This window comes from Vipera ursinii (assembly GCF_947247035.1).
Source record: "Vipera ursinii genome assembly, chromosome: 1".
Classification (NCBI taxonomy): Eukaryota; Metazoa; Chordata; class Lepidosauria; order Squamata; family Viperidae; genus Vipera; species Vipera ursinii.
In genome coordinates, this window is record NC_139512.1 from 326,835,740 (window position 1) to 326,852,008 (window position 16,269).

The 16,269-nt window shown below is 39.1% G+C and overlaps 1 protein-coding gene across 1 annotated transcript in view; it reads left to right on the forward strand.

Moving 5' to 3' along the window:
* The window catches only part of VRK2 (VRK serine/threonine kinase 2), a gene marked incomplete at its 3' end in the record, with an annotated part of 62,024 nt that overhangs the window by 13,347 nt on the left and 32,408 nt on the right, over positions 1-16,269 (forward strand). Inside the window, exon 8 of the mRNA XM_083379596.1 lies at positions 10,384-10,516. Within this exon, the coding sequence (XP_083235722.1) occupies positions 10,384-10,516 (133 nt within the window). The remainder of the gene's footprint in view (positions 1-10,383; positions 10,517-16,269) is intronic.

A 16,269-nucleotide genomic window follows, 5' to 3' on the forward strand; every position in this document is an offset into this window, starting at 1 on the left:
TGCTTAAAACTATATGCATTATTGCTAAGGAGAAGAAAGCATAAGGGTTTGTCCGATTTTCAAACTGTTATTCTGTGTGGTAGCTCAATGAAGTGATTTGTTACCAATACTTTAAAAAAAACATCTGAACCTTCCGTGCCTTTAAGAATTGGATGCCTTGTTTATATATGTGAAAGAAATTACTCTATGTGTTCATTTTTTATATAGATGCCTTGAAATCAATATGAAAATGCATGTACAGCTAATTAGCATATTAAAATACACATTTTTCCAGTTGAAAAAGTATTTTGAATCTCTTTACCTCTTTCATAGCTGACAAATTAAGAGGTTGCTGCTGGTGTGGTAAAATCTAGTGTTAAGGGCATCCATGGTTGCTGGGTAATTTGCTTGTGGCAGATTTATTGAAAAAACTTGACTTGCCCCAAAAAATCATAATGTAGCCTGACAGGTTCAGGAAATTCCTGCCTTAAAAGAAAGTATTTTTCATTGAAAATCTTCAGGTGGGAATCCACAGATTCAAAGTTGTCAAACTTCATTAATTTCTGTAGCCTGTATAGAGCAACTATGACTGACTCAGATTCAACCATCTCTGATTGCAGCATAATCTTTAATAACTTACGTTTATTTTCAAAATGATGGTTTCAACAAACTGTTGAATTACTGCTTATGAGATGCTGATGTTGGGGCTTTTTTGTATTAAGTCTATTGGACAAGATTCATTTATACTTTGAAATGGGAGAGAACCATTGGACATTAACATACACTTTTAAATATAGAATACGTAGTAACTGCTTTTATTTTGCTTTAAGATAAAGGAAATTATTTTACAGAACTTTACAGAAAATGGTGACAGAACAATCTCAGTTAAATTTTGAAGTGTACAATTAGGCACTTAAGTATGTTTTGCAACGTAAAAAAAATATCAGTACAACTGTGAGACTTGTGTGCTGAGTAATCCCTGCAACTTCAACAGAGAATGATTTTGGGACAGCTGGATCAGGCTCCCTGCTTACAAATGCCCCAGAAGTCAATCAGAACTCCTTGCCCCCAGGGATAAATACTTTGGGAAGATCAAGTTTTACATCTTGTGCTGCAGTTGATTGCCGTTTTACTGCTAATAACGCTGTCATTGAGTTCTGCAGCCTAATTAAGTTGGCCTCCTAATACACTGGTGATCCAAATTTATTACTGTGATAACAAAGCAATATATCTCATCAGGTTTATATGGCAACTCCATCGACTAAAAAAAATGAAAGGTGAAATACTTCCCATGTGTTTGTAATGTTTTTTCTCTCCAACTGTTTTCTACTACCCTGTGGATACTTTGCCTTTAAATATTGTGAGTAAAAAACTTGAACATGGATAATTGAGGCATGTATGTGAATATTTAAAACACATTTTTTGGTTTCCCGGAGGTCATTGCAGAGCTTTTATTTAGAATGTGTTGTTTGGAATGCTTGTTGTATAAACAGGTAAGCAAAAGGGCAGGGGATTTTTTTTAGTCTTTTTTTTTATTTAAAAAGTTTTTCAATACATTTTGACTTTAATCCCCCCCTCCCCCACCCCTATCCCTCTCCCCCACTCCCTCCTCCCCCCCCCCCCCGACTTCCCAGAGCTAAATACAGGGCATAAAATCAAAAAACAAACATAAACACCCCTATGTTATCAACAATAAACTATAAATTCTATCTCTCTCTAGCTCATATAAAATGAGTACAAACAATATTAATATTACAAATAAAGTAGAAAAGAAAAAGAGGAAAACAGAAAAAGATCTTTACTCAAAATAAATTTTCTTAATCCCAGTCCTTATTTATATTAATTTCAAAAAAAAGGGAAAAGAAAAAAAAACTTTCACCTACTATTTGCATTCTCCCACCTTTCTCTAATTTCCAAACAAATTCTCAGTTACGCGCCAAAAGCGCTTATCTCTGTTAATCTTAATAATCTCCGACCAAACTAAACTATAATCAAAAATAGTTCTTGCATGTATCACACCAAATGTCTCGCAGTTCCAAATCATCCTTAAATTCAAATAAAAGTTCAAATAAAAAGAGTATATATAAAAAAAAATTTAGGCAATCTCTAAGACAACTTGTTGTTAATTAGGAGCTTACATACCCATTCTTAGTTCAACACATACTTTAAGTCCGTAACCCTAATATACTTTTCTAGCAAGCAAATAACATCAATCTTAAATTGTATAAAATATTAAAAAAGAGGGGAAAAAACTTTCTTTCTCCTCTATAATAATTTTACTCCATTGACATTCTAATCTAAAAATTTAATCAGCAATCTTTTTAGTCTTTTGTGTATGAATATTCCCAGTAGTACACTTTCCCTCTAATGGATTTGAAGACAATTTTTTGTATTTGTATTTCAAGCCAAGGAATTACAAACTTTAGGACTATTAATAGTAATTGGCTATTGCAATAATACAAAAAATGGTTATAATTCTCTTGCTACTTAGTGCTATGCAATAAAACCAAGCATATGTTGTTTTATAATAATCTAATCCGATAAGATTGGTGCTTGTGGATTCTACAGATTTAACTTGGATTCTCTGTGCATATAAAAAATTCTCACTTATGAAGACTCTTCCACTCTTTTTTCTATTGAGTATTCCAGAATATATAATAGAATAACAGAGTTGAAAGGGACTTTGGAGATCTTCTAGTCCAACCCCTTGCTCAAGCAGGACATGCTATACCATTTCAGACAAATAGATGTCCAATCTCTTCTTAAAAAACTGCAGTGGTGGAGCACCCACAACATCTGAAGGCAGGTGCTTCCGCAGATTAATTGTTCTCACTGTCAGGAAATTTCTCCTTAGTTCTAGGCTGGTTCTCTCCTTCATTAGTTTCCATCCATTGCTTCTTGTCCTGCCTTCAGGTGCTTTGGAGAATAGATTCACACACACCCCTCTTCTTTGTGGCAGCCCCTTAGATATTGGAACCCTGATATGTCACCCTAGTCTTTTTTTCCAGAGAGACTTCTACTGTTTTCTTGGCTGTTAAGCTCAAGCTCAATTCATATGTGTTCCACAAAACACAGCAGTGTAATATGAGAAGCTTTCCTTCCCTGATGAAAGAAAGTATAATGCAGAGGACTATTAATGAATGAACATTTCGACAATTTCTAGCAATGTTATCCTGTAGCAGAGGGAATGCCTTGCAGAGGAAAATCAGCACTGGACAAGCTGTTTTCTAAGAAGCTTGTTTCTCATGACTAATTTTCTTGTTAAGGCACTCTTTAATATCTGAAGGTATGTCATTTGAAAGCTACTAATCCATTCCAGTTTTTGTTATTAAGCTTGAGTATTCTGTAACTCTGTTCTGTTGCGGTAAAATGAGGGATAGTTGCTTTGTATGCCAAGGATTCCAGATTCAATCCCTCATATATCAAGGTAGGGCTGAAAAAGAATCTAGACTGAAAAATCAACTACTGTTTTTACAGCGGCTTAATTTATATTTCATACAAAGCCTCAAAGTGATCATAGTTTGTTGAATAAGTCACAATTGGCTGGGTTCACGTAATACACTATTCATCTGTTATGATCTACAGACAACAGTGACTAAACCAAATCTAAATTAGCCACATTATGGATTAGTATAATACATGAACCAAATCTAAACCAAATCTAAATTAGCCACATTATGGCTTAGTATAATACATGAATTCAATATCAAGAATAATGAATTTGTGGAACCCTTGCTCTAGTCTGGTATAGATCTGTGTCCCTTAAGTATCCACAACAGTTGATCTTCCCTACTTCCCTTGAAAATAAAAATATGTCTTTCTGCAACTTCCTAGACTGCTGATTTCCTTATCTACACTCCTTTAGGAGTGATGTCATCATCATCTTCCCTTTAGCCTTAATATTCCTCTCCTATTCTTGGTAGACTAGGTTAAATAATTACTCCCTTGTACATGAGATAATTGTATGGAATCCTTTTGTTCCATGCTCTAAATTGCTTGTCATTTAAATAAATTTAAATAATGGGTGGAGTTTGGGCTTGGGTGCAATATATAACAAAACCCTCTCCATGTCAAAATTACACTGAATTTAGGCTGTGTCTTGAATTGATAGGCTCAGTAGTACAGTTGCTCCAGTCAATTCCATTGTTGTGTTTTCCATCACATTTATTTGATGCATTATTGTCTTCTGGCTTGGCTAGGTTGACTTCTAAGCAAAATGAATCCACCAAAAAACACAAGTGTAAATCGAGGCAGTCAGGCTAACAGAGCTTTTTGCCTTGTCTGAGAATTCTAGATGCTGCTTCCAGACTTTAGTCTTTGTATCATAATCTGTACAGATCTGTTGGATGAGACATGCACTGATATAATCTTAAAAAAACAGTCCCATGAAATAAAAGCACCATGCTCCTGGTGCCACATTCTCAATATGCATAGAAGATGCTGCAAGAAGAAATGATATTTTAAAACCTGCCACTTCAGCCATCCCAAGATTGCAAAACATGCCTGAAGCCCAGAGAGGAGCTAATCGTTTTAATGGAATCGGTTACAAGATAACTTGATTATTTCCCTTTGGCTTTGAAAAAAAGAAAAAGATCAGAGAAAGAGCATCAAGAGCAACATAATTAAATTAAGAGCAAGGTCATTTCTTGTAATGCTCATATTTTTTAGGACAGGAACTCGCCTCTGAAAAGGACACAAAAATAGTTAAGGAGGGATATAAAAAGTAGTTTCTTTGGCATAGTAAAAGTAAAGTAGAACTGTTTCCCCTTTCCTCTTTCCCAACTCACAGCACCCGCATACTGGCTGTGTGGGAAAGCAGTTATTTCAAACTTTGTTGGGTATGTAAAGTGTAAGGATAATCTCAACTTTTGCTAAATAGTTTCCCATTAAGGTGCAAAAGTCATTTTAAAGTTCTAAAAAAATCATTGTTGAATTTTGCATTGTTAAAGTATTTCCTTCATCATATGTATTTGTAAATGGTCTGGACTCCGACTGGGCAGAGTCTGGCGGAGGTGACACGAGCGGTCTTGGTGATGTTATCTGGGAAGAGTTCGATCCTGTGACTCTGGAAGATGTGGACAGTATCATGGGGAGGCTGAGCTCCACCACGTGTTTATTGGACCCGTGCCCCTCCCGGCTGGTTTATGCGGCTCGGGAGGGGACACGAGGCTGGCTCCAGGCAGTGATAACTGCTTTCCCACCACCTTTAAGGAGGCGGTGGTGAGGCCCCTCCTCAAGAAGCCTGCCCTGGACCTGGCTATTTTGAACAACTATCGTCCGGTCTCCAACCTTCGCTTTCTTGCGAAGGTTGTTGAGAGTGTGGTGGTGCATCAGCTCCCTCTGTTCCTGGAGGAAGCTGATTATCTGGACCCATACCAATCGGGTTTTAGGCCCGGGTACAGCACGGAGACGGCATTGGTCGCGCTGGTGAATGATCTCTGGCAGGCTCAGAACAGGGGTTGTTCCTCTGTCCTAGTCCTATTAGACCTCTCAGCGGCTTTCAATACCATCGACCATGGTATCTTACTGCGGCGTCTCAGGGGGTTGGGAGTGGGGGGCACTGTTCTCCAGTGGTTCTCCTCCTACCTCCTGGGATGTTCGCAGTTGGTGCTGGCAGGAGGGCAGAGGGCCTCTAGATCTCTCATTTGTGGAGTTCCTCAGGGGTCGGTCCTCTCACCTCTCCTCTTCAACATCTATATGAAGCCACTGGGTGAGATCATTCGTGGTTTTGGGGTTGGGTATCATCAGTATGCTGATGATACCCAGCTCTTGATCTCCACCCCAAACCACCCCAGTGATGCCCTCGATGTGATGTCCCGTTGCCTGGAGGCGGTTCGGGTCTGGATGGGGAGGAACAGGCTTCGGCTCAATCCCGACAAGACTGAGTGGTTGTGTGTGCCGGCATCTCGGGAAATTCAGGCTATTCCATCTTTAACCATGGGGGGTGAGTTATTACCCCCCCGTAGATAGGGCTCACAACTTGGGTGTCCTCCTGGATTCACAGCTCAGTCTGGAAGATCATATAGGACCTGTGACCAGGGGGGCTTTTGCCCAGGTTAGCCTGGTGTGCCAGTTGCGACCCTATCTGGACCAGGATGCCCTGCGTACAGTCACTCATGTGCTCGTGACCTCTTGTATAGACTACTGCAATGCTCTGTACATGGGGCTGCCCTTGAGGACCACTCGGAGGCTTCAACTGGTGCAGAATGCGGCCACGCAAGTTGTGATGGGGGTCTCCCGATACTCCCATGTAACACCTCTACTCCGCGAGCTGCATTGGCTTCCAGTTGCCCTCCGGGTGAGATTCAAGGTGCTGGTGATTACCTATAAAGCCCTAAATGGCATGGGTCCGGATTACTTACGGGAGCACCTGCTGCCGGCCTCAACTTCCCTTCATCCAGTGTGCTCCCACAGAGGGCCTCCTCAGGGTGCCGCCGGTCAGAGAGTGCCGGCTGGCGGCCCCCAGGGGGAGAGCATTCTCTGTGGGCGCGCCAGCCCTTTGGAATCAATTACCGGTTGAGCTCTGGATGGCTCCTGACCTTCGCTCTTTCCGCCGTGATCTGAAAACTTACCTATTTGAACAATCTGGCCTGGTGTAATGGGTTTGGGGTATTTTAATTAGTAATTTTTAATCATTTATTGTAATGGGCTAGTTCTATTTAATCTTATTTTTAACTTTTGTATATTGTACTTTTATTGTATTTTTATTGCCCTGTACACCCGCCTGAGTCCTTCGGGAAAAGGGCGGTATAGAAATTAAATAAATAAATGAATGAATGAATGAATGAATGAATGAATGAATGAATGAATGTATTCTTGATGGGTACCATTTTTGCCCTTCATTAAGAGCCATATAATATTTATTTATGAAATTTATATGCTGCCAGTTTCATTCATCTACTATCCATTAATGCTTTGAAAGACTTCATTGAATGAAGATACAGCAACGATGTAAAATTAGAGGGACATATGCAGCCCACAGAAGCTTTGAGTGCAATGCTCAGAGGTCCGCAGAAGTTGCATCTAATTGTAACTTTTAACATGACAGAAATATAAAATTATCAAACATAAGAATATATTTAAGAAGACATACTCACATAGACATCATGTTCTTTTTTGAGGCAAGCAGAGTTATACAGTGGCATAGAAAAACTGTAAAAATAGTAAGCAAAACAAATCAAAAGCAAGAGATAAAGAAGAGGAAATCTTAATCAGTTTCATATGGACACCATTCACTGTATTCCTTCATACCTTCCAGCTACACATACATCAGTTCATAAACTCTTTTTTTTCCTTATCTTTTTCTTTTTTGAGGATCTTAACAACAGTATCCAACCCTGACTTCTTTGATACTTTTTAGAATAGTTTTTCATGTTGGTCACTAACTTTGGTATTGAATTTATTATTACTACATGTCTCTTAAGTGATATGTTCGTATCACTGTTCTTATGTAAACATAATCAAGTCGTATAAGAGGGCTAATTGATGGGATGCAGACAATAGTGAGCTGTTGTTGTTTCGGTGCTTTCAGGTCACCATTGACTCCTGTACAAGTCCTGCAGTTTTCCTGGCAAGATTTCAGAAGTGGTTTACCTTGCCTCCCTTGTAGGGCTGGCCTAAGGTCATTTAGCTACGGCAGAACTAGACCTCAATTACTTGGATTTTAATCATATACCTGGTTTGCAAGGTATTATTTAAAGATCCTTGCTTGTATGGAAGAGTATGCACACACTGGGTTTTGGTTGCACATGCAACAAGAAGCCCAAATTTTGCCATAACTGATCATACTGTCCATATCATTCACAAGAAATGTTGCATGTTGTGTAATCTAATGTACTTTTCGCTTAATTGGTTATATTATATTAATTGAATGTTGAATGAAATGGAATTAAATTACACTTTTATCCTGGTTCTTCATCTCTGCTCTGTTATTTAAAGAATGACCTTTGAAACACCATTCGTAGCTTGGCCCAATAGGAGATGCACATCTGTGATTTACTGGGGTGTAAGTACAAGTGTAAAAAGTGATACTTTTCTATAACATTTTTTCTTTCTTTCTGGCTTTCCATTTGTATAATACATACTTCCAAGATCTTTATTTTTTGTTTCTTATTATTTTGCAAAATTAACCTGTGGAATTTACATGAAATACTGCAACGATCACTAACTTGGATGGTTTTAAAGCAAGATGGGTTAAATTCTTGAGAACAAGCCTGTCAAGAGCTGTAATCTTAAAAAGTCTAAGACAGGATCCCCTTTGTAGACTTTAAAGTATACAGATGTTGTTCTGCCAAAGTAATAATAGTGATAGCAGGCTTTATTCACCCTGATGTGATGGGTAAGGCTAGAAGTTACTAAGGAGGAAATGCTAAAGTTGTCTTTGAGTCGAGAATAGAATGCTTCTAAACACCAATTGCAGGGGAACAATGATAAGAGAAAGTACATCTCCATCTTTTACCTGCAACCAGTTGGCTTCTGTGAAAAACAAAATATCATACTAAGATGGGTATTTTCCTGATCTGTCTGAATTATTATTGCCCTAATTCTTATAGTGGATTGAAATATGAAATATGAAGTGCAAATAGAGAGTATACTTCCTTCCAAATTTGATGTTACACATGTGGCAATGGAAAACATTCCATTGGAGAAGAAGGTGAAGAATATGCCAAAACAGGACTTTTCTCTTTCCACACTTGGCCATCTGTTCCTTGTTTCCAACTCTTACTCTACCCTACAAACAAAATGTTTTGAAGTAAAGGTCTTGCATTCTGCGATAGTTTATAAGTTTAAATTGTTTTATTTTATAATTCTATGTTTATATGTTAATATTAACATGTTTTTCTATTAAATAGAAAAACTTTAATTAAAAAAGAAAATCCTATCATAAATATATCAGGGTGATTTTTCTCATTGAATGTAAGTGCTATAAGATAAAAATAAGATGTTAAGAGGTCAGTTGGTATTAAATAATAATAAACCTTTATTGTGAAAGTACAACATGTGTACATTGAGATTAGCTGAGCCTCCCCCCCCATGCTCTCTCCCCCCAACACACAGTGACAACAAACCCTCCATCCCACCACACTATGTGAACCAACTACACCACACACCGGCCTCCCAAGTCAATTCTGCATAAGATTATGTCCCATTTAAAAGCCTAACAGCCCACGGATAAAAGCTATTTTTCAGCCTGTTGGTACGGCTGGCTATATTCCTATATCTCCTACCGGATGGTAGGAGAGTAAAGAGATACCGTCCAGGGTGTGAGTCATCCCTGAGAATCTTCCTCACTCTTCCAAGGCAATGAGCCCTGGCAATGTCATCCAGTGGTGTCAGGGAACAGCCCACAATGTCTTGTGCTGTGCTCACTACCCTCTGTAATACTTTCCTATCCGCGGCTGTCAGACCAGCATACCAAACCACAATACCATACGAGAGGACGCTCTCTATAGTAGACCGGTAAAAGAGGGTCATTAGCTGCTCTTCTACCCTGTTCTTTCGCAAGACCCTAAGAAAGGGTCTTGCTTAGGTTTCTGTCCTTGGATTACTGTTTTGTTTTAATTTTGCTTCTCACTCCCCCTCCGCTTTATGTCCAATTCTTGAAGACTACTTGGACAAGTTCCTGTGGTTTTCTTGGCAAGGTTTTTCAAAAGTGGTTTGCATTGCCTTCTTCCTAGGGCTGAGAAAAAGTAACTGGCCTTAGCTGGCCTTGTACTTAAGGCAGGACTAGAACTCACTTTGTCTTGTTCTAGCCTGATGCCTTAATTACTACACCAAACTGGCACTCTGTTTTGTTAATCTCTGCCAAATCTAGGTGTTGCAGAATCCACCTTTTTAGGATGATACTGCCTTCATTTTGGGGGATTGTAATGTCTTAGAAAATTTCTGAAAAACATTCATTCAGTTGTAGAAAACTGTATTCCTCTATAATGCTTTCTAGGGAGGAAATTGGTAGGTTATCACAATGGGTATTTGTGAAACTTTTTCTTATGTTCTTGCCTGTAGCTGAGCCTATTTTGAACTTGTTGCAGGGCTGGCTGTTGAAAGGTGGGATCTGTATGTGAGTGTGTTTGTGAGAAGGAGAGCTCCCATAAGCAGCATGAAGAAAGATAAAATATATATTGCATTTTATGATGTCTGGATGCCCACCTGGAGAGACAAAATGTGATTTTATTCTGTATTACTTGGAAATAAGGCAGCGCATAGAAGGCACACAACTTAGAAGGAGAAAGTAGCTGTTAATAGCCCCCAGATGTACATATTTTATCCTGAGGTGCAATTTGGCTTAATAAAATGCAGATCTAACAGTGTCCTTAAGCCACCATTTTCTTCTGGCTTAATTAGAAAGGTTATACTTTTTCAGAGGACGAAAGCATTATTCATGTCTCTGCTCATGTCTTCCAGGTTTATCTTGCTGATTATGGACTCGCCTACAGATATTGTCCCAGTGGGAACCACAAAGAATATCACGAAAATCCTAAAAGGGGCCATAATGGGACAATGGAGTTTACCAGTATAGATGCACACAGGGGAGTAGGTTAGTTTTTTCATCTTCACTCCCCCTTCCTTCTCCCCACTTTCAAACACTTCGGAAATTACTTGCTGAATTTCTGAAACGTGGGAGTTGGGTTTCAGTAAAGCTGAAGTGGCTTTTGCATGTGATAACTTTCTGTCCTATTAAGATGAATATAATCATTTGTGCAATTGTGAAAGATAAATCTTTTTTTTTTGCTCCTGAGAATATTTTTAGAATCTTTCACTATGGAGTTTCTACTGTGTGCTCCATAAGTTAGAAGCCAGTTCCATGCTCCATGTGGGTTGCCGATCTGTAAAAAGAACGATTGATGGTCTGAATGATAAGCATTGAACCATACAACTAGAAGTCTCTTAATATTATTTTTATTTATTCAATATATTTGCCTCCCTTTTTTTTGGAAGTTCAAGGCAGCTGAAAATACTCCCTCCAAGTTTTGTCCCACAGCTACATCCCCTAGATTAGTCTGAGAGATAGTGATTGACTCCACATATGTAGAGTTCAGAATAGCTACTTTATTCTTTCTATGCCTATTTCACAGGAATCTCCCCAGACTGGCAGTTTCTGCCCAGGAAAGCCAAGATAAGGCCCAAAGGCATTGCTCTCTTCTGTATATGTAATAAGTCCAGAATAAGTCCCCAATTGAATCCTCTTCCCAACTCGGGTGGTTTCTCCCCAACATTGGCCTGAATTTGTCCAATACCTTCAACTTGGGTTTTCCCACTTCAGCAAAAGAGATTTTTACGCAGTGTGGTGCCAATTATTGTGGCCATGCTGATTGGGGACTGTGAGACTTGTAGTCAACTACAATTGACCCTTATATGCATGAAAGCCTACATTAAGTTGATCCTTATGCCACCTGTCTTTTCTTTTCCAAGTACTCCGTGACTAAATTATATCTTTCTGAAATCTCTTGGTGTACAGTAAGTCTCACTGCCTAGCTAGTTTTTTACATATTTAAAACGTTATTTTAATTAAAAATTGGAAACTGACATGTTGAAAAGCACCACACACTCATATAATTTTTTCACCCTTAGAGGACTGCTGAACTTCCTTAGAAAACCAAATGGGCTGTATAAAGATTATTAGAACATATAAATAAGGATGGCTGCATCCTACTGATTGATTGATTGATTGGTTATTTATTTACAGGACTTATATGCAGTGACTTTTGTCAGCTCATGACAATCCACAAAAACATGGTTAAGAACAAAAGTACTCTTTCCTGCCAGTTCAAACCTCCTTGCAGCTCAACTCCCATCCTATCCCAATGCTCAGGGGAACAGCCACGTCTTTAAAGCCCCCCAGAAGGCTAATTAAGGGTAGGGATCCCGCTGAGCTTGGGTGCGAGGCTGTTCCAAGGGGCTGAGGCAGTCATGAAGAAGGCATGCCTCCAGTGTTGCATCGGATGGGAACATTTAAAGGAGAAGACGTGTTGAAAATTCACCCATTTATTCTGGCGGAGGGGGGGAATGGATAAGGAAGGGGTAGGATGGAGTGCTAGGGGAAAATGGCTGATAGTATACTGTACTTGGTCATGACAACCTCTTTTGAACAAATAATTCCTCTCTTCCCAGAGGCATTTTGTTCAAGAATCCGCAATATGTTTTCAAAATTTCAAAAGTATTTATGAGATCAAAAATGTGGATTCCAAATGTGGTTTGATTGATTGAATTTGTTTAAGTTCACATAATATGCTACATTATTGTTCATTCAGTGAGCTGTTGTCAAGTACATAACAGATAGATATTATCTGTGAAACATAGACATTGTCTCATCAGCAGCTGTGGAGGAGAACTGGTTTCCTGATACTCATACTATTTCGATTGCTCTTGTCAATAGATTTGAATTCTAAGGCAACCAACAACATAATAAATTAAAAAGTTTAAATACAGGTCAGCCTCATTTAACAACAGTAATTGCAAACAATTTCTGTTGCTAAGCAAAGCCATCGTAAAATGTAGTATCATGTAACTGTGTCGTTTAGCAGTGGAAGTTGCAACACTTCCAGTTGCTGTCATTAAACGAATCCTGAAATGTTGTTAAATGTGAAATGTCACTATTTGCGATCACCTGCTGGCTTCCCCACTGGCTTTGCTTGTAGGAAGCTGGTGAATAAAGGTGCAAATGGTGAGCATGTGACCTTGCAGTGTCGTGATTATCAACTGTTCACCAAACACCTGGATGGTGATCACATGGTCATGAGATGCTGTGACCGTTTTAAGTACGAGGAGCAGTTGTAATTTTCACTTGTTCAGTATCATCTTAAATTCAAATGGTCATTGAACAGCCACTGAATGGTCATTAAGTAAAGACCTTCTGTATATGTGGACTAACTGAAAATGCACAATATCACTTCTGAAATATATGTTAAAGGACTATAGCAGGGGTAGGCAACCTTGGCTCTTTGATGACTCATGGACTTCAAGTCCCAGAATTCCTGAGCCAGCTGGAAGTCCACAAGTCATAAAAGAGCCAAGGTTGCCTACCCCTGGACTATAGCATTTACACAAAGCTTCCAGAAACTTAGAATTTAGTCATGTTTCTAGAGAACAGGCTGGAGAGGTAAGCTTCCCTAGTGGGGATTGTTTGTATACATTGAGCCTAAAAACAAGGCTGTTCCGCAACCAGAGTTAAATGGTTTGATATAAAGCTTCTCAGTGTGTCCAGTATACACAAACAGTAGGAGCACGCATCTCTTTCACATGCTGTCTCCTCCCTGACTAGTATCCTACCTCATACCAAACATTCAACCACAAAACTTGGTAAACTTACAGTCCATCATTTTGCTCTTACTAGACGTGATGATTGTTTCATTTACTTCTTTATCGTACACTGAATCTGTGGGTAAGATTGGTCTTTCATATTAAACCAATTCTATTTCTCTCATTGTTCTGTAAGCTATGTGAAGTGTTAACTTAAAAAAAAAACTTTTTCTGGTAGGCTTTCATATATCTTACTTATTTAAACTCAGTTTGATGGTATTGGAAACACATTTGCAGGTAAATTACATACATAGTCCTTTTATTGGGTATTGATTATACTGCCTTGCATTCCAAGGCAGACTTAATTCAACAATTCCCTAATTAGTTAAAGTCATAACCTGTGTCTTGTATTCATTTACCATTAATTAAACCTCAGCTGTTTATTACCCTGCAGTCCAAATTCAATAGCCAACCCAAAGAGCCATACAAAAGGAGTGGAAGGTCAATATTGAAAATATATGGTACGGCATAGGTGTCCCTCTCCCTCCCCCCAGCTTGCATTGCTTGCAATCAATAATGGTCAATGCAACACGACTTTCTTAGTTGCTATGTCAGCAAGACACAAAGTCAATTCTCATGTTATGCTAGTATGAAAAAATAAAAGTGATTATTGGCAAAGTTTGACTTTTCTTTGAGATTCTTGGTCTCTTTCAATACTACCTAGAAATACTTCCTGCTGTGCCTACGTATATGACATTATCTGTTTCTTTCTTCATTGTCCACCTCTGTATGACTTCCTTTAACTGTCTCACAGTTCACATTCCAGCTTACATCAGTGTAACTCAGTCTTCTCCAAATTTTTTCAACTTCAACAAATTTCCAGCTAGCAAGTCACTCGTGGTACAAAATGCAGAATTTCTTTCGTATCCCTCATCATCTGCAGCTCACTTGAAGGGAGGAGGAGGGGAGTTGTTTCTGCAAACATTTGTAGTTGTTAATAGCTCCTGAACTGTTATCTTAAACTAATACTTTCTAACGAGTTTTACTTGGTGCAAACAACTATATATTATTGCTTTTTCTATTAAAAGGACCATTGACCATGTAATGTAGAAGGCCTTGATAATTTGCCAGTACTGTTAAGACCTGCAGTCATTTAAGGCTGGTCATTAGGAAAAATGAAATGGGACTTTTGTGTCTCTCTGATGCTGAAACAATTGCACTGTTTGACCTGCCAGAAGCATTTTGGACTAAAGAAGCTGTAATGACCAAGCAGTTCCTGACCTGGACAATGGGGATAAAGAGAATGAGAATCTGTTAAGTCTATTGATGATCTGTTTTTTACTGTTTGTTTTTTTAGAGCTGGGGAATTATTGTTTGCTGAAAAGCAGTTTTATGCAGAATTATTGGATGAAAAATAGGGATTTGTAGCTATTGGTTGGGTGGCTATCTCTGTGGCACAGGGGGACTCTGTTGCTTAGTTCTCAGACAAAGTTAAATGCATTTGTATTATAGATTCTAGTTCTGTGGTCTGTAGTGTTATTTAATGTGTTAGTTTTGCAAAACAAATAGTACATGTATCTTCCAGAGTCTATGCTTTTGAGAGCTAAAAATGTTTGGGCAAATAGATTTTAGTTGTGCAAAATGTAGCATTCTCAAAGTATCAAACCCTATGCAATATTTAACATTTTGGAATTTCATGGGAGAGTATTTTGTGAGTTGTTTGTTCCCAAATTTTTCTGTTGCAAATGTTTTAAGTGAAAAGCATTCGTTTATATGTGGAATTGGGTTTCTGCAGAATAAGATAGGATGACAAAAGGGTTAAAAGGCCTTGTAGAATCACAACCAGCATGTTTATTTTGTTATAGTTAAGTCCCTACAGAGAAGTTGTTCTATATTTTAAGAAAAAATTGAGTATGCATTCTGACAAGAGAACATTCCCATAGTGAATGGGAATGTACTTCTTCAGTGCAGAAGTCATTTTCTTTCTGTTTCTGTAGTCGTAAGCAGTTAAAGCTATAGGGAAATATGATGTATTTTAAACTCTGACTACAATTTGGAGATAGTTTCTTGTTTTAGCTTCTAAGGGGATAAAACTCTCCAACAATTTTTCTTTGTGACAGTAGATATTAATAATAAATATTGACTACTTTCAAATCTATCTACATTTAGCATAACTGGGAGTTGGGGCATGATGGATCAGCAGTTAAGATACTGGGCTTGTCAGCTGGAAAGCAGATAGCTCCAGTTTGAGACCCAACACCATGCAACAGGGTGAGCTCCCGTTACACACCGCCCTAGCACCTGCCGACTTAGTTTGAAAGCATGCAAATGCAAGTAGATAAATAGGTATAGTCACTGACTCCTTCAGCTAAGAAACGGAGATGAGCACTGCCCTTTAGAGTCGGACATGACTGGACAGGGGAAACCTTTACCTTTACTTAGCATAACTAAAGTAGTGCAAAAAAAATGCTATAACCATCCACATGCTATGGAAGCAATCTTAGAATATGAGCTTTCTTGATCAGTTAATTCAGGGGTGTCAAACTCAATTTGATTGAGGGCCGCATCAGCATTGCAGTTGCTCTCAGGGGGCCGGGTGGGTGTGGCCAGGGTGGGCGTGGCCTACTGGGTGGGCGTGGCTAGAGTGCATATGGCCTGGGTGGGCGTGGCCAGCTCTACATCGTTGGCATCAAGGGTGCCTATGGGGGCCTGGGCAGGAGTGGGACAGATCTGAGGGTCTCTGGCAGAAGGAGGGTCTCTGGGCCAGGGCCAAGGCAGTGGGGGCCGTTCCCTCACTGTTTCCAGGATGGCTTTGCGGGCCACATGAAACCACTTCGCGGGCCAGATCCGGCCCCCGGGCCTTGTGTTTGACATGTCTGAGTTAATTTAACACCAACCTTGTGGCTTTTCTCCTTTTACCCCATCCTGAGATTATTCCTTTCCTACACTGAATCAAACATACAACTCTCATTCCTGACTGTACAGTTCAAGAATCCCGTGTTTCAGAGGAGGAGTCATGGCCAGTCCTATCATAGGCACAAGAAAGCAGCC